This window comes from Oxyura jamaicensis, chromosome 4 (assembly GCF_011077185.1).
Source record: "Oxyura jamaicensis isolate SHBP4307 breed ruddy duck chromosome 4, BPBGC_Ojam_1.0, whole genome shotgun sequence".
NCBI lineage: Eukaryota > Metazoa > Chordata > Aves > Anseriformes > Anatidae > Oxyura > Oxyura jamaicensis.
The window spans coordinates 25,141,679-25,168,451 of record NC_048896.1 but is presented as its reverse complement, the minus strand read 5'-3'; the positions used below and the strand labels follow the sequence as shown (position 1 = coordinate 25,168,451).

The following is a 26,773-nucleotide window of genomic DNA, read 5'->3' as shown; positions in this document are numbered from 1 at the left end:
TTTCTTTAACACCAATAGTTTAATGGTTGTATTGAAACAATACGTTCAGTCTTTACCTTGAATTACTTGTAGTTGTAAATCCAGTGACGTTTTGGAAAACCAACTGTAATGCTTTTTTTTCTGCAGAAAAAAAAAGCCTGCAGTAGCTGTGTGCTCGCTTGAACACATACATAGATAATTGAGAGGTCACATATGCATTTAATATGAAGTGGGTGGGGGATAAGAGGGAGAAAAACTAAGAATTTTACTCAGGGAATCACTGCACCACTTCTTTGGAATACCCTTTTGGTTTCAGGAAACCGTGTTCTTTTCATGTTACTATGCATACCAGGTAAGCCACTATCTGAAGATGTACAGAAACACTCTTATTACCTCTTAACTGGTTATAGGTACCTTTCTCAAGTAACGTCTGTAAAGGTAACTTGTTACTGAATAGTCAATGCATCTCTTTCTCCAATAGATGAATTCAAAGGACATTCTTTACTGCAAGCAGCAAGAGAGGCAGATCTAGCCAAAGTGAAAAAGACACTTGCCTTGGAGATCATCAATTTTAAACAGCCACAGTCACATGAGACTGCACTGGTGAGATTATAGAGTCAATCCTCGTCTTTTACGATAAATGTGATGGTAGTGCTAGTTGAGTGGGTTTATTTTTACATTATGAAAATGTATTCATCATCTGAGATAGAGGATTTGCCACCAAAGACTTTATATATTAAATATATAATGTATATTTTATACATATTATATATTTATTATATATATAATATATATAATATATATTGCACCATTACAGAAATAACACCATATAATTTTTAGCACTTTTTTTTTTTTCTTTTTTTCCTAGCAGATCACAGAAACCTTCTGGCCAGAGCATACCTGTCCATGTTTCACTTCTCTTCTGCTTTTTTCCCCCATTAACCTATTTTATTGTTGACCAGTTAAGTTTTTGCTGGGACTGAAAAGCTCTATATGGAACATATAAGGATATGTTCCATATAGAGCTTTTTTTTCCATATTCTTACATTCATTATATGGAATATATTATATTCCAAGTGCTTTTTTGCATATTTGTTACGTAATTTGTAACTGGCTGCATAACAGACTTGCTGTTAGGTTCAATATGTTCAGTACACACTGAAATGGAAAAAGAAACCATTTTCAAAGGCTTGATAAAATAAAGCAGTAGAGTCTTAATGGAACCCTTTGGTATCCCTCTGAAGAAGGCTAAGGCTAAGATGTTTAAAGTCCTTTCCCTTAACTTCCTTTGGGCATTGCATGCTATACTTGTCCTGATATCTTGTTAATGCATTTGGGAATTTACTGATTTTTGGGAATTTTCTGATGTGAATAATTTAGCATTATTCACTTGCTCGTATTATGTTTGGTGTGTTAAATGTTCAGGCAGAAATATGATGTGTTTTGTTTGTAAATTCTGTAGTCTGATGTCTAGAAGAATAATTAAGAGATGAAGTCTTTGATCTCAAAGCTCTTTTTCATCTGTGTAGTTGAAATAGTACTTTATATTTACTTTTTTTGCAGCACTGTGCTGTGGCTGCTGTGCATCCCAAGCGGAAGCAAGTTACAGAATTATTGCTCAGGAAAGGAGCGAATGTTAATGAGAAAAACAAAGAGTAGGTTTCTTAAATTTTCAACTTTTTTTCAAAGGACTCAGTCATACTAGGAGCATAAAACTAATATCTTCTTTTTTTTGTCTAGTTTCATGACACCTTTGCATGTTGCAGCTGAGAAAGCCCATAACGATGTCATGGAAGTTCTGCATAAACATGGAGCAAAGGTAAATATGCTTAATGCATGTAATTTATGGCAGAAGGCAAGAGGGAATGTTATATTGGTTAAATACAGTTTTAGTTTTAGTTTTAGTTTAGTTGTTGTGTTTTCTTCTGTATGTCTTGTGCTTGTCATGTTAACCATGAAGGGTGTTTATCCTGAATCAGTACAGGATATTCAGGAACCGCATTTAAAAATTAAGTCTTCTCTCCAAGTAACTGAATATAGCCTTTAGGTGTTTAGATTACTCATTTTTAATGAATCTTCAAGTGCCATGACAGTATCTTTGAAAGTGGTGCTTTGTTTAAAAAAAAAAAAAAAAAAAGATTTAAGGTGGCGAACTAATGAAAAAAAGACATTGGGCTTTCTAGTGGTACAGAAAACAGGGATTAAAGTCATCTAAACTGGAATGATTGTTGTAAAAATTAATAATAATAATAAAAGGACCTGCAAGAATGCAAGTTCATTAGTATCTTGGGCAAATGTAGAAATGTCATGGATGCTATTTGGTTTACTATATTTCTAAAGGATACTGTTGAAACCATTCTTCTGTAAGAGAGAACAAGCTGCTCTAAAGTTATGTTTGCATGACAGAAGATAGAGCCCATCTTCATGTGGGTAGCAGAAATGGCTTCATTCTGCTCTGCTAGAAGGATCTAACTTTATGGGTCTTTACATAATATAATTATTTCTGTGTGTTGGAGTAGCAAGTTTCAATACCCTGGCTCTGGAAATATTTGCCATCTACCTAGACCTGTGCAACAGAATCAAATGCTTTTGAATAACCTCACTGTATAATATAATTGTGAACATGCTGCTCAGGGACATAGTTCAGTGGTAGATTTTGTAGTATTAATTTGATGGTTGGACCTGATGGTCTTAAGGGTCTCTTCCAAAGTAAATTATTCCATGATTTCCTTCCAAGATTTCAAACTTGATGAGGGTGCATTCAATCCCACTGTCTATGTCATTGATAAAAATATTAAACAGCACTGGTCCCAGGACAGGCCCCTGATCCCCAATCAGGGGGAAGGCCAACATGGCAGATGCCATGGTGGATGTCTGTTAGAGACTATCCAAGCAGGATGAAGAGGCAGATTAAATATTCTATAAGCAGGTGGAAGAAATCTCATCGCTAGATCTTGTTCTCGTGGGGGACTTCAACTTACCAGATGTCTGCTGGAAGTACAGTATAGCAGAGAGGAAAATTTAGGAGGCTTCTGAAATGTGTGGAAGATAATTTCCTGACACAGCTGCTGAGTGAGCCACCTGGGGAAGGCACCTCTCTGAACGTTTTGCTTGCAAACATAGAAGGGCTTGTGTTGGATGTGAAGGTTGGTGGTTGTCTTGGGCATAGTGATCACAAAATAATGAGTTTTTGATTCTTGGAGAAGCAAATAGGGGAGTTAGCAACAAGAGGAAGACTAAGGAAAATCTCCATCCTGTATTGAATGTGAGGTGAAACACAGTAACATAGGATGAAGAAAAGGCTGAGTTGCTTAATGCTTTCTTTGCCTCAGTCTTTAATAGTAAGACCAGTTGTTCTCTGAGCACCCAGCCCACTGGCTTGGAATATAGGGGCAGGGAGCAGAATGAAGGCCCCATAATCTAAGAGGAAGTGGTTAGTGACGTGCTACACCACTGAAATGCAGGCAAGTCTGTGGGACCAGATGCGATCCACACAAGGGTACAGAGGGTGCTCACCAAGCCACTTTCCATCATTTATCAGCAGTCCTGGCTATATGGGGAGGTCCCATTTGACTGGAGGCTAGCCACAGTGACACCCATCTTCAAGAAGGGCCAGAAAGAGGACCCAGGGAACTAAAGGTCTGTCAGCCTGACTTTGGTGCCAGGGAAAAGTTATGGAGCAGATCATCTTGAGTGGCATCACAGGGCAGACACAGGACAACCAGGTGATCAGGCCTGGTCAGCATGGGTTTATGAAAGGTAGGTCCCACTTCACTAACCTGATCTCCTTATATGACAAGGTGACCCACTTAGTGGATGAGGGAGAGGCTGTGGATTTTGTCTACCTAGACTTTAGTAAAGCTTTTGACACCGTTTCCCACAGCATTCTCCTCAAGAAACTGGCTGCTCAAGGCTTAGATGGGCATACGCTATGCTGGGTGAAGAACTGTTTGAGTGACTGGGCCCAAAGAGTTGTGGTGAACACAGCTAAATCCAGATGGCAAACAGGCAAAAGTGGTATCATCCAGGGCTCAGTACTGGCCTCAGTTCTATTCAATATCTTTATCAATGATCTTGGATGAGGGGATCCAGTGCACCCTCAGTAAGTCTGCAGATGACACCAAGTTGGGTGGGAGTGCTGATCTGCTTGAGGGTAGGAAGGCTCTGCAGAGAACTCTGGATAGGCTGGATTGATGGGCCGAGGTCAACTGTGTGAGGTGCAACAAGGCTAAGTGCTGGGTCCTGCACTTGGGGCACAACAACCCAATGCAATACCGCAGGCTGTGGGAAGAGTGGCTGGAAAGCTGACTAGCAGAAAAGGACCTGGGGGTGTTGCTCAGTAGCCAGCTGAATACGAGCCGTTAGTGTGCTCAGGTGGCCAAGAAGGCCAACAGCATCCTGGCTTGTATCAGAAATGGTGTGGCCAGCAGGACCAAGGAAGTGATTGTCCCCTTGTACTTGGCTCTGGTGAGGCCACACCTCAAGTACTGTATTCAGCTTTGGGCCCCTCACTACAAGAAGGACATCGGGGTGCTGGAGTGTGTCCAGAGAAGGGCTACGAAGCTGATGCAGGGTCCGGAGAACAGGTCTTCGAGGAACAGCTGAGGGAACTGGGGTTGTTCAGCCTAGAGAAAAGGAGGCTTGGAGGAGACCTTTTTATTACCTACAGCTACCTCAGAGGAGGTTGTAGCAGGGTGGGGGATCGGTCTCCGAAACACCAAGTGACAGGATAAGAAGAAATGGCCTCAAGTTGCAGCAGGGGAGATTTAGGTTTGAAATTAGAAAAAAAAAAAAAAATCTTCACTGCCAGGGTTGTGAAGCACTGGAACAGGCTGCTCAGGGTTGAGTCACCATACCTGGAGGTTTTTAAAAACCGTGTAGATGTCGTGCTTAGGGAAATGGTTTAGTGGTAGGCTTGACAGTGCTAGGTTAACAGTTGGACTTGATGATCTTAGACATCTTCCAGCCTAGTGACTCTGTGATTCTGTCTGAGAATATCACCGTAGCTCTTTGAGCTCTTTGAGACTGCAGCAGCAGTGTAGGGAGGAAAATTCTCTTCAGTGTCTGATGATATATGACCATTTTGGTTTATCGACAGAATATATATCCAGGATGAGGCAAATGAAGTAACAGAAGGGATTGTGCATGGGAAATGCCATATAGGGTGGTATCTGTCCATGAAAAGCCTTACTTAAACACACTTTTAATTTGAGAACTATGTTCTGCTTTTATGTTTTAGTTTGAGTAATGGACTGACTGTTTATGTACTAAAAGGTGAAGAAACCGGATCCAGAGACGGTGTGATGTGGAATAAGACGTCAAATCTGTTATTTTTAGCTCCTTGCAGATTTGCCTGTAAAGTAATTAAGAACTACAACCTTTTCATTTCAGGCTGCTTATAAGGAGGACCAGTTGAATATTTCTCATTTATTTACTTAGTGCAGCTTGAATGATTTGTCTTCTCAGCATGCAGTAAGGCAGTGCAGCTTGAATGTTTTATATTTTGTCAGAATTGAAACTTTAACTTTGAATTAGAAAGGGCGTGTGTTTTTAGACCTAGTATTGAACAGTTGTTAATCCAGACAGATGTCTTACCAGGTATGATTTTAAGGAGAGCTTAATCTCTATTTGTATTTCTTTCAGGAATTAGATTTATATCGGCATCTCCTGATTGTCAGGTTGTTTTAAATATTCAAATTGATATTCATTTGGAAATAAATCCTGCTGCATTTAGCCTTAGTGCAATACATTCTTGCGTTCATTTTAGACAAGTGCTGCATGATTGGTGAGAGCAGATCTGCTTCAAAGTGGAGGTACTACCACTGAAAATGCCCTGCAGTCTAATTCTCTTTCCTGAGGCAAGAACAGCTTTTTTTGGTGTCTGTGTTCCTCTTTGTCAGCTGCAGCCCTCTTTGTCTCAGAAGTGAACAGGAATGTCTTCAAATGGCTGCAGTTTTTCTGCCCCAAGAGTTGATTGTTGGCAAAGATAATTATTTGGAGGTGAAAGGAGACCTGCGTAAGACAATATTAACATTTTCCCAGGTCACAGTTGGTACCGTGTGGGTGTCTTGCTGCTGTTCCAACAGGTTGTTCAGTATGGGAATATTTAATACAGGAATACCAGCATTACAGAAAATATTGTATTTCTCTTTCTTGGTCTATGCTATGATCTACATCCACAATTCACAATTCTAATTTCATTCTGCCCTGCATTTCTCTAGACTACTGCTATTCTCCGTGGCCTTACTAGTAGTGAAAGGTATCTGGTGTCCTAAAACAGATGGGTCATCATCTGAACAAAATGATCAATTTGGGACATTCATCATCCATTTAATACTTACAAAAGCAAAGAGTTTTTCTTTAAACAAAACTTTTAGGGGAATCCTATGAGAGTGTCATGAGCTGAGCACGGTCAGAGGAAAGCAGAACTGTTCTCCTAATCAATCTCACTGTGAGAGGGATTTGTGATCTAAGGATTTCCTACCTCACCAGCCTGTTGAATTGTTCAGAGATATAAAAGATTTTCAGACAATATCAAATCACAGTCCACTTTATTTATGCGGTAGCTCTTAGTTATTTCCTACGGCTTGATATTGCTGTATTGCAGGTATTTATGTGTTTTTAACCCTCTAAGATTGAATTTCATGGAAATACAGTCTTAACCAGAATATTTTTTCACTGTTTTTTTTTTTTTTATGGAAAGGTAGTAGAATTTGCAGGCTGCATTTTAGGTGAGAAAACCTAGAAAAACCTTTGACTGCTACCATCACAAAGATTTTGAGAAGGTAAAAGGTAAAAACGTTGTTTTTTACAGTAACTGAGTCTATTATGCATGCAGTTCACAGCCTGCAGTCTGTAGGCGTGGAAACAGATAACAGGTTCTCAGTTACTGCAGAGAATACAGAGTAGTTCTGTATTTCATGGTGATTTAAAAAAAAGAGGGGGGGGAAGCTGTTGGACATCTGCATTTAAGTTTGTCATGAATGGTTGCTAGGTACAAAGTATCTTCTTGAGAGGTTATTTTCTATATTTTTTCTCCATCTTCTTAAAACTATTATTCTCTTCCTTTCTCTGATACTGAGCCCATGGCAGTGCTGCCAGTTATTTAAATTCTCTGTTAGATCTTGATAGATAGGTTTCCATTATTATTACTCCATTTTGTCTGCTTATATACTCTTATATTGGATAGATTTCTATCCACTTTAGCTTAATATTTCTGTAAAATTACAAACAATGGACTGTGTATACATCTTCTTTCACCACCCCTCTCCCCTACACCCTTAGAATTTTAAATCTGACATCTTTGTTTTAATTCTTGGAGTGTTAATTCCTCTTCTGAGATGAGAGATGATAATATCGTTAAAGGTAGAAGATCTCTGAATTGCTTGGTTAATTATTTACCTCTTTCTCTTGTTCTGTGAGAGTTGTTTTTGCACAAGGTTAATCTTCGTCAAATTTGTCAAGAGCTTGATCGCTATTTCAAATGTGGTTTTGGGGACCCTGTGTTTTGTAATAGCCATGCAAACAAATAACCTGTGTTTTGAAAGACGGGAAAGCATCTGCAGAAAATTATCTTTGCATTGGAATGTGTATATATTTTGTCATTTGGTTGCGTTTAGTTGCAGCACAGATAAACTTGTATGCCAAGAAGTTCCTGTTACTGCCCTTCTTATTAAGGGCATAGACAGCTGCAGGCTTTTAATTCTAATCATGTTTTATATCGTTGCTGATTTTTCAGATGAATGCACTGGACACACTTGGTCAAACAGCATTGCACAGGGCTGCTTTGGCAGGTCACTTGCAAACCTGCCGGCTCCTGCTGAATTATGGCTCTGATCCCTCCATCATCTCTTTACAAGGCTTCACAGCAGCACAGATGGGAAATGAAGCAGTGCAACAGATACTAAGTGGTAGGCAAAAATTAAGGCTTGGATATTTGAACTTCAGCTTCTCCCTTTCTTTTAAAGCTGTGGATCTTATTTCAGCGCAAGAAACTTAATATAGTTTGTTCATCCCTCCCTTCTGCCATTATGTGCACACATCTACGTTGTTCGGTGTGATGCTTTTTTAGGAAACAAACTCACAGCTGTTGAATTCAGAGATTTTGTGCAAAAAGGAGATAAAATATCTCATGGATTTATATCATGCTGTTGTATGGGAATATTAAAGGAAGTCAGGTCATTTTTTATTATTTTTAATAACAAGTTCCAAGGACACTAAAATATTGACAAACATGAGAACCCTTTTTCCTCTCATCAGCTACCCTTTGGATACCCCATACTTCAGCAGTCAAAAGCAGAACGTTACTTGTGTTTTACAGAGTGGGAACAAAGTCCTGTGAGATAAAAGCACTTGCATCAGATATAAAAACAACCTAAGTAGTTATGGGATCAGTAATTAGAGGGTATGATGCTTATGGTTCTCTTATAAAAGATCCCAGGGTTAACAGTTTGGGGATTTTTTCTTACAGCATAAACACTTCCTAAAGAGAAATTCTGGTCTTTGGTTCCAGGCCCCTCACCAGCTTCATAGCAAGTACAGAGTGCAAAGGCATTAATTCAGGTGCTGAAATGAGCACGTTTAATTCTGGGTGTGCAGTGGGGCCTCTTGCAGTTTGCTGAAGTAGACAAGAAGGTGCTTTTGAACTTCATCAAAACTTTGAATCTGTCCCAGTGAACGCATAGGTTTTTTGAATGCAGAAATGTCATTCTTACCATACATGGGATCAGCAACACATTGAAATTCCATTTGGCAGAATGATGTCAGCTCTAGAGCCTAAATCTGACCGGTTTACACTGAAACTAAGGCTCCTTATTCAGCTATTTAGGCAATATGAACTTGAACTTCACTACTGCTGTAGCATTTTTACAAATGCCAGTAGACATCTTCCTGGTTTGGAAAAAATAGAGCACAAGTTAATATAATCTAATAACCCTAAACCATCTTTTTCTGTATGTAGAAAGTACACCTGTGCGTACTTCTGATGTGGATTATCGGTTGTTAGAAGCATCCAAAGCTGGAGATTTGGAAACTGTGAAGGTAGGTTTGAGCAACTCCTATAAATTTTCATTTTATTGCTGTGCAAGGCTCATGAAAGCCCCTGCTACAAGGGTTGTGGATGTAATGCCCAGTGGATGCTAAATCATAAAAAATGTGAAGGAAGATCTCTTAATATTTTTTTCTGATAAGCTGGGCATTGAGATGTGCTGAGGTGTTTCTCTGAGTTGTGAATTCTCTGAGAATTATCGCTCTTACAGCCATAATTCCTTGATAAGAACCCTGTGAGCCTGAGAATCACGGTTTAGTGAAAACAAGCTTAGGTGTGTGATTCAATCAGAAGGCAAGCAAACAAGTTAGCAGGTAACAGACTTAATGTTTTAAGCCATCCTTATCTGAAGATTATCAGTCATGCCATGGAATGCCAGCATCACAGGAAGGTTTGATCTTATCTTTCATACTTGATCAATGGGTGAAATAGCCTGCAGATAGACCATTCTGCACAGTCTCACCTTGAACTTCAACGCATCAATATTAATGCACATTAATATCCAAACAGCACCTGTTTTTTGCACCAGCAGCTCTTTTGACTGCCAATTTCAATATTTCTGGTTTTATGAAGACAGCATGAGATGGAAATGGTGGCTTGTCCGGAGAAACTTACATGGGCTTACATGGCTTGTCTGGAGAAACTTACCTGGCGCTTGATAACTCATTTTTACCTTCTAATATGTTACGAATGTCTTCATACTGCTTCCATCATTTAAGACCTATTTGTTAGAAAAGTACTTTCAGCCATACATTTAGAGAAGCTCTATTTTTAATTCTGTTTATATGGAAAGAAATTTCCTGAAACTTAACTTCTAAAAAATGGTATATACAAATAAATGGACCAAATTTTCCGTTAGGGTATTTGATGGGGGCTCATTCTTTTTGTGTATTTTCTATTTACTTTGTTTTTTGTGTGTGTGTTTGTTTTTTTTTTTTTTTTGGAAGGGGGGGGTTCTTTTTTAGTTCGGTAATAGATGTTGGTTTCTTCTTTTGTCTTCCAGCAACTTTGCAGCCCTCAGAATGTGAATTGTAGAGATTTGGAAGGCCGTCATTCAACACCACTGCACTTTGCTGCAGGATATAACCGTGTATCAGTGGTGGAGTATCTGTTGCACCATGGGGCAGATGTGCATGCCAAAGATAAAGGGTACTTTTTCATTCCATTGTGTGCTCCAGTGTTTTCTGTTAGTGTGAGATTTCTACCCCCTCTGTTCATTTGGGTTCAGATTTCAGCAAGCATCATATTTTTTTCTCTTGAAAAGTTTTTTTCTTGTTATTCTTCATTGTTCCTGACATTCATTGTAGGGAGACCGTGGACTATTAAAGTTAGATGTAACTTTCTGGCAAAGCCACAGTCAAGCACATATCTGGCCAGTGTAATCCTTGATCCTTCTCTTCCCCCTTTTGTCTATTTCAGAGACTTTTGCTGTGCTTAAAAGCAGCCTCTCAGTTATTTCAGGTGATAAATCAGTTTTGAATTGCCTGAGATCAAATACCAGGGGCATTTCTCTGATTTTGTTAGTTAGTTTTTATTATTAACTAGTTATTTATTCATTTAAATAAGGTAAATCATTTACACTTTTTTTTTCATTATTCACAAATTGAACATGTAGAATAGTGCGACCGTGTTTGATCTTTCATCCCAATATGTTGGGCTTCAGGGCAGGCTAAAACACGTCCAATACTGAATTTTTAGGCTCTCCCTTTAAAGTAATATTTGGGCATCTTTCTGTGATATCAGCTGTGCTAATGTGGTACTAATAACTGTACTTCATTGTATAGCTGTATACTTTTTCTGAAATTTACACTCAAATATTCACAATCAGAATGTAACGATTCTTGCAATTCAGTTTTTTTGCTGCTGCTAACAGCATTGAAGTTGCTTGTATCACTAGCAACATTGGTGCTTGGTAAGCATTTAGAAGTCTCCTGTATGGGATGTGGAGAAGGGTGATTATGTTCATTTCATGGATATTTTAATAGCAAGGAAATAAAGCCATGAAAATTGGAGACTGAAAGATGCAGATTACTGTCCCGTGGGAGTGGGTATTTTATCCATTGGAATTCTGTATGATTGCATGTTGCAGTTTATTGTCTGTAGCTATTAAAAAAAAAACTTTCTCTTTGATTAGTGGCTTAGTACCCCTGCATAATGCCTGTTCTTATGGACACTACGAAGTGGCTGAACTCTTAGTGAGGCATGGTGCTTCTGTCAATGTAGCAGACCTGTGGAAATTCACTCCTCTGCATGAAGCAGCTGCAAAAGGAAAATACGAAATCTGCAAACTGCTGTTAAAAGTATGTGATCTGGAGTTCTCAAATATGTCTTTAAATGTGTGTATGTTTTGTTTTTTTGCTGGAGATCAGAATCAAAGTTAATTGCATTCAGTGAGTTCTTTATGGTCCTTTACGTATTTTCATTGTACAGTTGTCAGATAGTTTGTACAATGTCTGTTCACTTACAAAGAATCATCAGAATGGTTACTTTTTCTACTAGGTTTATTAACTTGCTCTAGCATGGCTTGCTGCTACTACTAGCAAAGTATGACAAGACTCTCAAACTGGAAAAAAATGAATTTGTTTTTTAAAAAATACACAAACCCTTCCCCTATTCGTCCCTTTCTGGAACAGTTCGTGCAGTTAAGTGAAACTTTGTAAGTAGTTATACAAGAGCGTGTTACGTAGCAATAAATGAAGGTGGGTTTTACATGGTGCTTGACATATAAAAGATTTTAAATTGTTAATGTATAATCTGTCAAGCTTCTGGAGGAAATGAAGATTAATGTACTGTGGATTCATTATAATCAGCAGAAGCTGAAGTTCAGCATTTAAAATGTGAATAAGAATATGGGTAGTCTTAAAACGTTCTTCCCCTTGTGCTGCTTTTTATTTTACTGCTGCAAAGCCCCACTATTTCTCAACTATCTCATCAATTATTTCATTTGATTACCCAAAAAACATTTGGAGGGATACTGCAGATGTGTTGCACACTGATGTGCTGAATACCAGGAGGTATTCAGAAATACCTGTGGAGTAGGCACAGTGATGGCCCTGGTGGTACCACCTGAACACCAAAGTTAGCTCAAGCTGTAGGGGCATTCATAATCTGTCAAGCATGGTGTTGCTTTGTAGGCACTGGAGGTCTCTGGAGTTTTCTTACCATTTGACTGGGAACATAGCCATCTTTTATGTTCAACTTGAAGGGTCCTGAATGAATGTACCACAGGAAATACAGAAATGATGAAATCTTTCTTTTAGAAATCACTCTTTCTTTTCAACACCTTGCTTTAAAATGATGCCTTTGTTTGCATTTTTGTCTTTGAAGGAGTCTGAGAAGATACTACCTCTTCGCTTACATATTTATTCTGGAAAGCATCTGAATAGTTCCATTATTGATGTATTTAAAATTAAGGGATCTAAGCTTGAATTTGGGAGAAGTTATTGCAATTTTTTAAAGGCTTTGTGAAAAAAAAGAAAAAAAGAAGAAAAAAAAATTCATTTCCATTTCCCCAAAGCACTAGAAATGTGGAGTTCTGTGTGATCAATACTGTCTCTCTCTGTCCCTTGCTGCTTACCCTTTTCACCCTGAACGTTGCTGTAATCCTTGTAAGTACAAGGCAGTTAATTCCTTCTGCTCTCCCCATCCACAGTCATTCTCTGAGGATCGTGTTAGCACATCTTTGCCAGCATCACCAGTGAGAAATGGCAGGGTAGACTTGCTGGTGGGGGTTAGGCCACTGTGCTTGATTATTCTGAAGGAGCCAGCCAGAGAACTACAACACCGGCAGCTGCCTGTGCCTTATCTGTATTTGTTTTTCCCACTGCTGCTGGCAGTGAAAGAGAAGAGAGCTGTCCTCCCACAGAATTGTACGTAGACATGACTCATGCCATATGCTGTAGATGTTTGTTCCCCTCCTTACCCCACGTCCCAGCACTGTGTTCTTATCAGGGACTGGTCTGCGTGTTTTACTAGCACAGGTATACTGCAACAGTCTTCCAAATCCACATCCTCCACTGTCCCCCCTAAATGTTCTCTTCAGTGCTTTGCAGGACCTGTAAACTGCTTACGATGGTGCTGTTACATAACAGAAAGTGTAGGAACGAGCATTTTTCTGTGTACTATCTCAAACAAGTGCCTTTCGATAGCAGCCTGGTATTTAGTGACGTGGCCTGACTTCACAAGCTGAGGATGGCATACTGAGGAAACATGTGCAAACCAGTTTGAAGGAGTAGGGCAGGGCTGATGCCAACAGGTAAAATACCAGCAGGTATTATCAGCAAGGCAAATACCAACAGGTATTTGCAATGTGAAGCTTTTCTTTAGCATCTTCTGTGGCATTGGGATATGACTTTATGCAGGCTGTGTTCCTGAAGCTACTTCAGTTGCAAGAAGGACATTGGCAGCTCTCACAGAGCACTCCCATTCCTGCCTGTGGACCTGAGATTCATGCAGGTGTGCTGCAGACCAACACATCAGGCTTTAGCTCCTGAATTTATTGTATACAACTGTATACATACGAACATAAGCAGTTGCTACTTCATGATGGCAGATTGGCAAAATGCCTCACTTCCGATCCGGTGCCACAAAATAATGATATGCTTACACGTGCTGCTCGTGGTTGTGACAGTAGTATTCCACTTTGCTCTTTGCAGCATGGAGCTGATCCTACAAAAAAGAATCGAGACGGGAACACTCCTCTAGATTTGGTGAAAGAAGGAGACACAGATATCCAGGACTTACTGCGAGGAGATGCTGCTTTGCTCGACGCTGCCAAGAAAGGGTGCCTGGCACGAGTGCAGAAGCTGTGTACTCAAGAAAATATCAATTGCAGAGACACCCAGGGAAGAAATTCAACTCCACTACATCTTGCAGGTGGGTGACTTACCAGCTTTCCCAGAACCAGAGAATGATTAAGATAGGAAGGGACCTCTGAAAGTATTCTGCTCAAACCCCTCTGCTCAAGCAGGAACACCTAGAGCAGGTTGTCCAGGAGCATGCCCAGGTGGCTCTTGAAGATCTCCAAGGAGGGAGATTGTTGTTTGGTTTAGCTCTCCTAATACTCAGTTTCTTTTCTTGTGTCCTTTCTACAGCTGGTTACAACAATTTGGAAGTAGCTGAATACCTTCTTGAGCACGGTGCTGATGTTAATGCCCAGGACAAAGGAGGATTAATACCCCTACATAATGCAGCATCCTATGGGGTAGGTACAGGTACTTTGGCTTGTGAGCAGACCAACAGAGAACTCATAAAAAAACATATTCAAACCTGGTTGTTTTGCAATTGCCTTGCTGTGAACAAATTCAGCCTTGATGGCGTCAAATACTGGTTGGGCTAAGCTGCTATTGTGAATCCTGTTTGCAGTCCTATAGATCTAACTAAACAGTACAGATTTGGGTTTAGCAGTTTGGAAAGATCGCTAGAAGGTAACCTTTATGCAAGCAAGCGGGTGTAAAGCATTGAAAAGCGTTAAATTTGGGGTGACTGCTGAAACAGGCAAGATCTCAAGTTGGTGCTGAAAGACTTAGAAAGAGGGGATCGTATCCAAGTGACGGCAGGGAAGTGAAAGTCTGTTACAGCTGGTCTCTGGCAGGGAGCTACTGCCAAGCAGGACAGGCTATGAGTCTACGGCATGGAAGCTGCCGTGTAGCACAACCCAGGGGTGCTATCAATCTGTTATAGGAGGGTCAGCTTCCAAAATAGACAATGTTGAACTGTTGAAGGGCTGCTACCAAGTCTGCAGTATGAGTGTTGCCCTGGGGGACATATCTGCCACAGTGGGGCTGCAGTAGGTGATTCAAACCATTATGGATGAGGCAGGCCCTCTTTTCTCCATCTGTGCATGTACCATTCACACAGGTGCCTGATAGATTGCTTGTAAACAGACGTTAATTGTGGATGAGGTGAGAAAAAAACAACTTGCAAGCAGTTGTACAGAGATGGTGCATGAGAAGATCCCAGGAGCATGCTTATGGTTAGAGAGAGGACATGAAGCTCAAAAACCAGTGGTTTGATGGTCTAATGATATGCTTTGTCTATTTCTTCATGGCTGTGGCACAAGAAGAGCAAAATGTTGTAGAGGTGATCTTAATGGATCCACAATTCACTTTCTTTGGAGAGCCACATGGAAAAAAGAAAAAGAAGTGCAGTGTTCACCTTGTTTCTAAGCAGAATGTATCAATAAAATACAGCCTGCATCATTTGCATTGATTCAGTCTGGACTTCCAGTGTCCTAAAAGCAAAAAGGTCCAAATACTGGTTTACAAATGCCATACAGAATGCTTTTATACTGCTGGGTCCTAACACCAAGCAATATTGTTCGTCAGCATCTACCGTCAGTACTAAACACCCAGGACATTGCTTAGATGTAGAGATACATTGACGCGAAGACTGTGCTATTTTAGAGCACAGCAAACCAAGGCACATGTCCTAAGTGAAGGTGAAATGTTCCTTACTGGCACATGGCAATATCAGACTGATTCAAGCTGACAATCATTAAAAAAATCATAATGCCTATCTCATTTGGTTGCCTTGCTTCTTGTAGGAAAAGGGGCTGAGGCTGTTTTGATGCTCTTCTGTATGCTTTTCCTGTGGTGCCCCACACTTCTGAGCTGTCACCAGCCCATTCAGATCTCTTTATGGGAGGCAGAGAGGAGAAGAGTACTGGTTTCAGATGTTCGTTGCTGGCAGCTTTCACAGACTAAGCCTTTTCCTCACAAAATATTTTCTCTTCAGTTCTCCCACCTGGTGCTTCATTCAGCATGTCCTTCAGTAGGGTTTCATGTCATGTGGCAGAGAAGACACAGGAACAGCAATTGCCTTAAAAGTCTGGAAGACGGGAAAAATAACGTCAGCAGTCTTTTCAAACCACAGTTATTCAGAGAGCAAGCTTTTTCCTAGACCTGCTAAGAGTCACTTAATTGCTGTAGAGAGGGAAAATGAAATCCATTGGCAAAAGTATTTGTGCTTCTGCTTACTAGCTGCATGTTTCATGCTCCTACCTACTCACTCTGACTACCTGCTCTTTTATTTCTAAGCTGTATTCCACAAGAAATTTTAGTGGTCAAAGAGAGAAAAAAAAATACTCTCCAGTTTTCTGTTTTCTTATTCCAACACAGAAAACTTCAGAGATGGATATTGACGGAAGCGTGAGGTTGTAAGATCATTACTTTTATAGCCCCTGTAAAATAGCCGTCCCCTTACAACATTGTGAGTTATATCAATTACATTTCTCTCACAAAATATGATTGGAGAAAGAACAAGTTTGTGTTGCCTTGGATGGGTTCAAGGTTCTGCAAGAAAGACAGTTCAATAAAGCTCTGCATGCAAACATCTAAGTGGTGGCTCAGCAGGGGAACACATTGGTGTTTAGAGCTTCTAGTGTTGTATCACAAATGTTGCAGCACCGTAAATGTATGTTTCCAGTTCAAATCTCTACAAACGTTTTGAAAGCCAAGTCTGTAGATCTTATGCTGGATAATGTATCAGGTCTGATCCCGCAGCTGGCACGCACTACTTAGCGTGTACTTTGGGTGATCTGGCACAAATGTAATTCTGTGCCTGCGCTTGATCCCGTATGTTTTATCAGTGTCATGTTGATTAAGGTGTTCTTGTGTTTTCTAGCATGTGGATATTGCAGCGTTGTTGATCAAATACAATACGTGTGTAAATGCCACAGACAAGTGGGCCTTCACACCACTGCATGAAGCAGCACAAAAAGGAAGGACGCAGCTCTGTGCTCTGCTGTTAGCTCATGGAGCAGATCCAACCATGAAGAATCAAGAGGGTCAGACACCACTAGACCTGGCTACAGTAAGTTCTCTCTGCTAGCTGCAGACTACTCTGGCAGATTTGCTCTGCATATTAAATGGATTTCTGTGCCTCCGCGGCATCAGTGGTCCTCAGTTTTCACTGTGTTGAGGTAGAAGGGAATGAACATTTCCAGGATGTGTGTGTTTGTGATTTCTTTTACCCATGGGTCCAGTCTGTTTTCTTTAGCTGAGACTTTAACATGGTTTGAGATTTAAGGTTTCCCTCTGCTTTCAAATTCACTCCTGGGATCTGTCTTCTCATTGCCAGAAGTAAAGCTATCTGAAATGTCCCCAGTGATAGCCAGTCTGTGTACTGCTTGTAATTATTTCTTTGAACACAGAAGGAAAATGAGATGAGGTGGAATGGGGTCATTTAGAGGATGATTATGTTCAGTGCCTGCATATTACCTCAGCTCTTTTTTTGAAGAGCTCCAAAACAACATCCTAAGATTTGTGGGTGGCTGTCAAACCTTTTCTAAAACTAGCACCTGAAATTTTCTTGTTAGTGGTGCCAGTGGCAGCTGGTTAGAAAGCCTCGTAAGGTTGTGTGAATACGTATGTCCCAGCTTAAGCATTCTTTATGGAATTGATACTGCAACCACACTGGATGCTGTGGCCAGTTCTGGTGCAAGAATCTTTTAAAGGACGTTGATTTCACTTAGGCAGAGTTCAAGATAAATCCTCCAGAATAATCTGAGCTCTGGGAAACTTGCTTTGTGATGAGAGATACAGGAAACCTATTTGATTTCTCTGTGGGAAAGTGAAGGTATTCTTAATCATGTTCTATAAGGACTTGCAAAGAGGAAATTCTTGAAGAATGAGGGTCCGGCTTAATTTAGTCAACAAAGACATTTTGCAATCCAATTTTAGCCAGATTTATACATGTCCTGTAGACCCTGTCTGTTTGTTTGTTTAAACACTGTAAGGGGTTATTATAGCAAAAAATACATTGCTACAATATACTATGGGAACGGTGGAGTTTTTCCATTAAAATTTTGTTCCAGTGCAAAATGCTCGACTAGTAATCAAGACCAACAGAGAAATTGAGGTGGCATTGCATGGCCTAGGATGCAGAGGATTTCCGATCAAGTTGCTGCATTGCTGTTCCTGGCTTTAACACCTGTGAAGTCACTCTGCCAGAAGGGAAATTAGATGAACTTTCTTGCACAGATTTAGAAATGGAAAACTCAATTCACATGTCTGAGCAATGAATCAGGATGTTCTTGCAGCCATGAATTCCCATGTTACAAAAATGGGCAATTTTATCTTTAACTGGGGGAACAGAGTGATCAATTTAAAAATTCTAAAATAAGAACTCTTTGCAGAGGTCAGAGACCTGTGGTATAACAGCACCTCACGTTGAATGATTTTGTGTTTTTCAGGCTGATGATATCCGAGCTTTGCTGATAGATGCGATGCCTCCAGAAGCTTTGCCTACGTGCTTTAAGCCTCAAGCTACTGTTGTCAGTGCCTCCCTGATCTCACCGGCATCGACACCATCCTGCCTCTCTGCTGCCAGCAGTATAGATAACCTCACTGGGCCGCTGGCAGAACTAGCAGTAGGAGGGCCATCAAACGCTGGCGATGGAGCAGCAGGAACTGAAAGGAAGGAGGGAGAAGGTGCATTTGCTGCTGGACAACTTTGCATTGCCAGAAGTGCAGTAGTTTAGATTCACAACAGCTCTTGCTCTATCTGCAAAGTATTTCTGATTAGCCAGAAAATACTTCACCGCCTGAACTGTTGTCCACTTTGTAAAGTGTCTGATGCTTGTTCTGTATTCGTGTGCTCCGTCAGGAGCGTTGTTGGCTATTCATCTGTTTGCTCTTGGTGATTAGGTCTGAGTACAAAGGCAGATCTTATTAGGTCCCCAGATGTAGGTTGTTGATTTTATCCAGAAAATCCAATGAAAATCAATTTGATGACAGAATTATGATTGTGAAAGCTGGGGAATTTCATTAAGGCTCTTTTAAACCTTTTGATTAGTAATCTAGAATACATGATCTGGCTGATTACATATGCCAAAAATACACCCAGCCTTCCTTTCCTTCTCCTTGCAATATGTACCTCTGCCACAGATCATTTGTGCTTTTTATTATTTCATTCTGAGGGAGGGAATAGTGATAAACTTTGCACAGAGGTTTCCCACAATGGAAGTGATTTATTTCTTATTGACATAGAAAAGTTGATTGTACAAAAAATCAGACTGGAATTTTAAGAAAAAAGTGATGGTTTATTTGTTTGTTTATTTGATTCAGGTGCTTGGGATAAAATGACTTGTTTTTCTTATTACAGTTTCTGGTCTTGACATGAACATCACCCAGTTCCTGAAAAGCCTGGGTCTGGAACACCTTCGCGACATCTTTGAGACAGAACAGGTAAGTGGCAAGTGTTTTTTTATGTTTTAAAGATAGACTACGCTAATAAATAAACCTAATCCCTAATTTAAAAAGAATTGGCAAATGCTTTTCAATGAAGTAGAGATGAAAGTCTCTGAGGCTCTTTGATTCAGGTATCAGCGGTTTTCACTTTCTTAAAAAAATGATGACTGCCAGTTTCTCAAGCTTACATTGCTTTAAGGTATTTGAGGCCTATTCTTATGTACTGTTTCTTAGATGTAATGTGTTACAGTTCAATAGATTTTTTGTGTGAACAAGATGGACGGACACTGCTGGAAGTGAAAGGTATGAGTGCAGGAGACTGGATTTGCTGGTGTGTTTTTTCTCAGGCCTCTGCTGCTAATCTTTCATGATGGGTCAGGAGACAAATATTTGAAATGTAACGTGTTTCAGAAAAATCTCCAAATGTTTCCATGAAATCTTACAGAGGTATCACCCCAAAGTGAATGTGCCATTATAATACCTTTTCTTATGCTTAAAGAAAAGGGCCTATGCTTCAACTTGGAACTGGTTATTTTAAGAAGCAAACCAACCTCAAAACAACCTGTATTCGACTTGTTATTTTTCACACCTTTCTCTTGCCATGCTGCTTTTGTCCTACGTTTGCTTCCTTTACTCCTAACCTGTTTTTAAGATCTTGCCTTGCTAGTAAGATTTAACAATGTAAATCAGATTCATCATTTTGGAACTGTTTAGCTCCTCTTGTAGGTTTTTCTTTCTGGTGAAAGTAAGCTTATCATCCCAAGCACTGCACTACCTTCATGTGCACCTCAGCTTGGTTCTAGCCTAATATTCATATTGGGTCTGTGCTGGTGCTGTCTAATACCTCTGTGTTTTCTGTATTTTTTTAATGTTGTGCATGTGATCAATGTCTTCAGAGGCTTTTCCACAGCAATCTCATTAGAGGTGTTTCTGCTCAATTGGACAGATGCTCAGGGTAGCTGTAATTCCTTGCTTGAATTGCTTTCCTTTGGATTAGTGATACTCAGTTTGTGGTGTTGATGTCTGCAAGTCCAGTTGTGCTAACAATCTAGCTGCTTTTGAACCAAGTTGTGTGGGTTCCCATTACCTGCTGAGCTTCCAATCCCGGTTTCATGTATAAGAAGTAGACTTGATACAGTTATCTCCTTCACGTTAAATCTTTTTGTGTTTCCCAGAATCACCTTGGCACAGAATTGCTTTATAGCAATAAAAAAACACGTATTACACCTACTGATTATTTCCTTCTCTTTTTAACTTAAAAAAAAAAAAAGTTTATCTGACAGCACATTTTATCACCTTTCTGCTTCCACCAATAACCTCCGTGACCTTGACATTTAACACGGTGTGGATGTAGTTGGATATTAGAACAGCATGCCTGTCCTCACAGCGCTGTTTCCCAGAGTAGTGGAATACTTGAGCATGACTTAGCACGGCAGGCTCACTGGCTTAATGCACATGTGGATATATATACGCACAGTAACAGTCTACACCATAGCATACTGATGTAAAACACCTTTAACATTTTTAGTAAACATATAGAATACTTGTTGCTGTTTGCGTAGTGAAAATTTTGAACTACACTAGAAGGTGAGACCTTGAGTGCTTCAGAAATGTTCTCATGATTTGACTTCTCCTAGCATCTCCATGCATCCTGTTTCTACATAAGCAAGAATGTTAACAAGCTCCTGTGAAAACCGTCTCTTGTTAATTGCTGTAGGAGAAGTAAAAGTTCTACAAAAATTTGGGCTGTAGCTGCTGCGTATGGTCCTGTGATAGGGACAGGCTTGCCAGAAGGTGGCAGCAATAAGGAGAGCAGTAAAACATTACAGATCTGTATATGTCACTGTCTTGGTTGAAGCATGAATACACTCTGTTTTTTTGAACTGATGTGTCTTTAGCCTTGGGAATCAGGCAGGTGATTTTTTGTGGTCTTTCACCTTTCCAGATAACCCTGGATGTGTTGGCAGACATGGGACACGAGGAGCTTAAAGAAATAGGGATTAATGCCTATGGACACCGCCACAAATTGATAAAAGGTGTGGAGAGACTTCTAGGAGGCCAGCAAGGTAAATATGATGTTTTCACTTGTTAGTCTAACTGCAGCATAGAACAGGCTTCCAGCAGTCATCTTCTGTAAATGTAGGCTTCAATACCAGGAACTGAAAGAATCTGGGTTTGGGAAAAATGTACTTGCTGATAGCTTGTGACAGGTAAAGAGTGTATGGGGTTGATAAAGGATGGAGTGACTGCTTGCCTCCCCAGAAAATGGACACCCTTGAGGGAGCTGTGGAAGCTGTGACCATTTGCAGGGACCCTGTTTGACCGAGGAGGGAACTTTTGGGTTGAATTGTCCTGCATTCCTACCCAGAGGGTGGCTGTATCCTGAAGTGTGGGCTTGGTGGAGTTCTTTGCTGCCCCACATTTCTCAGGTGCTTTTCTTGAAAACACAGAGGAAAATCCAGTTGTCAGGCGTGCATTTTCCTTCTGTTTTAAGACTAGTTTTTTGGTTTTTTTTGTTTTCTGCTAGCAGAAGTGCTTTATCTTTTCAGGGTTATGTTTCTGCTTTGCTTATTTTGCATTTCTTGCTATACTGGGGTTATATAAGCAGAAAAATGATGATGCTGAACAGAAAAAAACTAGTATTGCTTTCTCCTGTTGATTTTTACCCCTTTAATTTCTTCTCTTTGTAGGCACCAATCCTTATTTAACTTTCCACTGCGTGAGTCAGGGGACCATTCTCCTTGACCTTGCTCCTGACGATAAGGAGTATCAGTCCGTTGAAGAGGAGGTATTGCAAATATCTTCCTTGGTGGCGTTTTTCTCTTCACCTAATCCACAGAGCTAAAGCATGCAACACATGTTGGAAGTGATAAAATGTGCTGTGGTGAATTGCATAGATCTGACATGGAGCTCAGAGCGTTTTTGTTTGTTTGTTTTAATTTTTACTGATTATGGATTTTTTTTTTGCAGTTTCCTGCCTTTTTCCTTTCTTCTTTTTTTTTTTTTTTTTAATAAGCAGTGTGGTTGCTCGCCTACTGCTATCATAATTTTGCTTTGTTCATGTTGTGTTTCGGGTGTCATCTCATAGCTAAGGTTTCCACAGCTTGCCAGAGAAAGGCAGGCTGTGAGTGAAGACTGTGGGAGATGAAGGCCTCACAAGCTTGTAGGAATTCTCTGTGCTCAGGTTGTGTCTGCATCTGAACCAGCTCTTTTTCTCTTGTCTCAGTGCATTCACTGTTTATGTGTAGTGTTCCTACATTTTAGCACGGAAGCATTTGGAGTTTTTTTTAAAAGTCTGCATACTCAGGGTTGCTGCCATCTTACCATGGAGTAGTTTTCCTTAGTAACTCTGCAGTCTGGAGTCTGTGCAGATTTTTAGTGTAAACATGTCTGACAGAAAGTGTCATGTGTTTACCAGAGTAAATTGGGATGTTTATTTGAGTTGTTACTAAAGGTTGTTGCTGTAGCTATAAATACCTCTGGAAAAAAAATAGAACTGTTGAAATTCTCAGGAGCTGCTATTGACGTAAGAAAATTTACAGTGCCAGCCTTTTCCTGCCACTAAGAAATACAGACTGTACACTAGAAACAACGTGTATTAACACTAGAACATAACCACTAGAACACTGTACAGTAGAAACATTTGGTATTGCTTCAAAATGATCATCTTGTATGTGCATTACGTTTTGATTTTTTTCTAATCTGAAGGAGGTTTAGATTAGGTTTCCGTTTGTGTCTGATTTTGATAGCAAGTGCCAATATTCTCCTCTTTCCTATCTAGATTACAATCTTTTTAATAGAAACATCCAACTTCTCAGACAATATTGTGGAATTGTGTAGTGTGTTGACTGCCTGAGAAATAAGGGTGTATCTCAGGTTAAAACTGATGTCTTCTTTTGACACCTTTTAGCTCGTTTTCAACGAAGCTAGTCTGTTGCTGCCAGTGACATATTAAGATACTGCATGAACCTTTTGCCTTGCTAGCAAGTGTTGTGTGCCAAACATTCAGTTATGTTTATTTATGTAGATGCAAAGCACAATCCGGGAGCACAGGGATGGCGGAAATGCTGGCGGGATCTTCAACAGGTACAATGTCATCAGGGTAAGTTTCAAAGCCTCCTAATAGTATTTAGTAAAATAAGTCGGGACTTATGCAGGCACACAGAATTGGATCAGCCCTTTATATCTGAAGTTCTTTGTTAATATAATGTTCAGATAAAGAGTTAAAGCAAGCACCGAGTACTAAAATGACTGATGGTGTGCTTGGCACATGGAGTGAGGAAGAAGCGTCCTTGTGCTGTTAAAGGAGTCTGAGGAAACGATACTGCGAATAAAAATGCTGAAGAACCTGAGTTACGTTTCACAGCCTGATTAAATTTTAGTCTATCACTTCTGTATTTGACTTTGCAGCACAGATCTTTTCCCAGGCTATCTTTTATTTCCTTTTTAAAGGATGTTTTGGGGTAGGGGGAAAGGATGAGTATGACTTTTTACTAAGAGTTCCTATCATCCTTGTGCTACTTTGGATCTCAGCACATCCTTCCTTGCCCCTGCCAACTAGAAAAATACCTGTTTGCAAGAACTGATATGTCAGAAAACGGAATGTAACCTTTCGAAGGGGAAAGTACACTCTTGGATTCCTTTTTTCTTTTTTTTTTTTCTTTTTGCTGTGCTTTGGGGGGAAGCGATGGGAAATTAGAACAGAAAACTCCCAAGCTCCAGGAAATCCTTGCTGCATAGCAGTTTGAAAAGTGAGCTTGTACAGAGCTTTTGCAATTTAGCACAGGAGATCATACATCCTGACTTTGAAACAAGCTCTTCCCACCCTGCTCCCAGACCTTTACAAAAACCACAGTGATATTAGAGCATGTGGCTGAAACTATATTTCAAGATACATTCAACATCTTGAAATATAGTTTCCAGTATTCACACTTCTCCTTTCCTCAAGAGTTGTCATTTCATGAACATTAAGCCTAAACCAGACAGCCAGCCTCAAAAAGCTGTCTCAGTTCAACAGAGGCCAAAGCAGGGAGGGAAGAATTGCAGGCGTTCTGTAGTTCTTGGTGGTATTACATGCTCTGAGGGGTGAAGCCCAAAAGCCTTCCTTAAACCTGACAACTTAAGCTGCAATTCACAATAGATTGAACATCTAAGCATGCATTGCTGACTTGGTGTTAGAATTTTAGCCTTATATGCAGAACAGATGTTGTTTTTTTTTTTCATACCGTGTATGTATCTTGCGGAGAGTTTCCCTGTAGAATTTCTGCAAACCCTGTGAAACTGTATTTCGTTTCATTTGAATTGTGTGCTTAGACCTGTTGTACCACTGCAGATTCAGAAAGTCGTGAATAAGAAGTTGCGGGAGAGATTCTGTCACAGACAGAAGGAGGTCTCAGAAGAGAATCACAACCATCACAACGAGCGCATGTTGTTTCATGGTAATGAAGTGAAATCTATTTGTACGTGCTGGTGTTAAAAGAAAAAAAAAAGGCAGAAGCATACAAGAACCAACAGGCAATGTTAACGTGGCTGTTCACCATCCAGTACAGTAATTGTATTTCTACATTAATAATGCAGGGGTGAGGGGTGGTAGAGGTAGTCTGTGTGGTTACTGCAATCCCGAAAGGCACACTACATACCAAAAAATATATATATTTCAAAAGCAGCATCTCAGGCATTTCCATTAAAGCTGCTGGTAACTACTGTGAGGATGAGAGAAAGATGGTATCATCTAAAACAGAGGAGCACCACACAGTCAAAAGCATTTTACCCTGGTACTTCAGGCCGCTGTCTGGGAAAGGAATCAAAACCAACCGTGAGTTTGAGCAACGTGTTCTCTAGAAGCATCTAGAAGTGCCTGCAAATGACAACTGCCTGAGAGTCCTCCTGCCCTAGATCCTTCTGTAACTCTGTGCAGGAAGCTGTTTTTGTGTATGATTGTCCTGATAAACTTGCCCCATCTTAGTGAGTACTGACTGATGGAGAAGATGTGCACTGACAAGATAAATTGTGCTGAAATTTGAGGTGGGGGGTGAAGACACTTAATGAGGTCTGTAAAATGAGTAAGACATGAGTCACACGTGGTATTTCGGTATATAGCAGTAAATCCCACACATCACTGCATCCTGCTGGGTATCGCCTCCATCCAGCTGACTGGGTACGCTTTCCGGTATTTAATGGTCTGTTTGAGGCAGAAAAAGCTCCTCTTGACATAGAGTCCAGTATTACCACTTAAAAAATATTGTGTGATAACGCATCCTTTTGTGTATTCTAGGGTCTCCTTTTATTAATGCAATAATTCACAAGGGATTTGATGAAAGACATGCATACATTGGAGGAATGTTTGGAGCTGGAATTTACTTTGCAGAGAACTCCTCAAAAAGCAACCAGTATGTGTACGGGATAGGGGGAGGCACAGGCTGTCCCACACACAAAGACAGGTCCTGTTACATCTGCCACAGGTACGTCTCCAGCAGGGTTCCCTATAGGTAACTCTGGCTGTCCTGGATTTTATGATCCTGACACAGGATGAATTGCAGGGAAAGAACAGCCACTTGAGCTAGGTCATGGCAGGAAAAATGCAGCTTTCCATTTGTCAAGGCCAGGGAAAAAAAAAAAGATGTAAATGCAGCAAGTCCCACAGAAAGGTCAAAGTGAGCGTACATCAGAGTGAATTGCGGCTCAGGAAAGAGACTTGAAATATCAATTTTGGAAATGAAGAGTCAGGCAAAAAGAGCAATTAAAGTCCAGGCACTCTCAGAAGAAAAAAAGCAGTGCAAAGTGGATCAGATAATTTTGGAGGTGGTGAACAGGACTTTGTTTTATTTTGTACTGAAGTAGATCAATGTGCTCTTTGACACACCTGTCCTCATCCTACTGGTTTGAACACAGAATTTCAGCTTCTTGCAACAAGTGTATAGAAAATGTACTAGAGCAAGCCTGCATACAACGTCTAGACAAAGTGTGTGTTTTCCTTTCTGCATGTCAAGAAATAATTTTTATGATACAGCCTTAGAACTCGCTTCTAAAATAGTTTCTACAAAAACACTTGAGAAATTAATTGCAACAAAGTATAAGTCTGAAATCACTCTGGAAGCATACATCTGGCGGTAAGATATTTTAATGCAGTGTTTTCTTGTTTCTTTTTAGACAAATGCTCTTCTGTAGAGTGACCCTTGGGAAATCCTTCCTTCAGTTCAGTACAATGAAAATGGCTCATGCCCCTCCAGGGCACCATTCTGTTATTGGCAGGCCAAGTGTGAATGGACTTGCATATGCTGAATACGTTATCTATAGAGGAGAACAGGTAGGTGAGATAGCAAGGACTGGGTTTGCGAAAGTGCAAAGATCTTCAAGCTGGAGAAGGGATGTGATTTATTTCTATGCTGGATGTGTTGTGTTAATTTGATTGATTGGATTTTTTCACTTAAATGCAAAAAGTAAGCAGTGAACTGTATCAAAGCAAGTGCTATGAAGTGCCACTGAGCTGCTCCGATTTACATCGGATAGAATGGCGTAATTCTTCCCCTGCAGCACTGATAGATTATATTAAGAGAGA

General features: G+C 40.2%; 1 protein-coding gene across 1 annotated transcript in view; it reads left to right on the top strand.

Moving 5' to 3' along the window:
- TNKS (tankyrase) overlaps nt 1-26,773 on the top strand; it is a 128,044-nt gene that overhangs the window by 93,835 nt on the left and 7,436 nt on the right. Inside the window, exons 10-27 of the mRNA XM_035324290.1 lie at nt 461-582; nt 1,543-1,634; nt 1,720-1,798; nt 7,718-7,889; nt 8,939-9,018; nt 10,029-10,174; nt 11,160-11,325; nt 13,681-13,900; nt 14,119-14,228; nt 16,649-16,837; nt 18,219-18,456; nt 19,130-19,212; nt 21,161-21,281; nt 21,906-22,003; nt 23,243-23,317; nt 24,548-24,653; nt 25,490-25,676; nt 26,365-26,521. Coding sequence (XP_035180181.1) covers nt 461-582; nt 1,543-1,634; nt 1,720-1,798; nt 7,718-7,889; nt 8,939-9,018; nt 10,029-10,174; nt 11,160-11,325; nt 13,681-13,900; nt 14,119-14,228; nt 16,649-16,837; nt 18,219-18,456; nt 19,130-19,212; nt 21,161-21,281; nt 21,906-22,003; nt 23,243-23,317; nt 24,548-24,653; nt 25,490-25,676; nt 26,365-26,521 — 2,441 coding nt within the window. The remainder of the gene's footprint in view (nt 1-460; nt 583-1,542; nt 1,635-1,719; nt 1,799-7,717; nt 7,890-8,938; nt 9,019-10,028; nt 10,175-11,159; nt 11,326-13,680; nt 13,901-14,118; nt 14,229-16,648; nt 16,838-18,218; nt 18,457-19,129; nt 19,213-21,160; nt 21,282-21,905; nt 22,004-23,242; nt 23,318-24,547; nt 24,654-25,489; nt 25,677-26,364; nt 26,522-26,773) is intronic.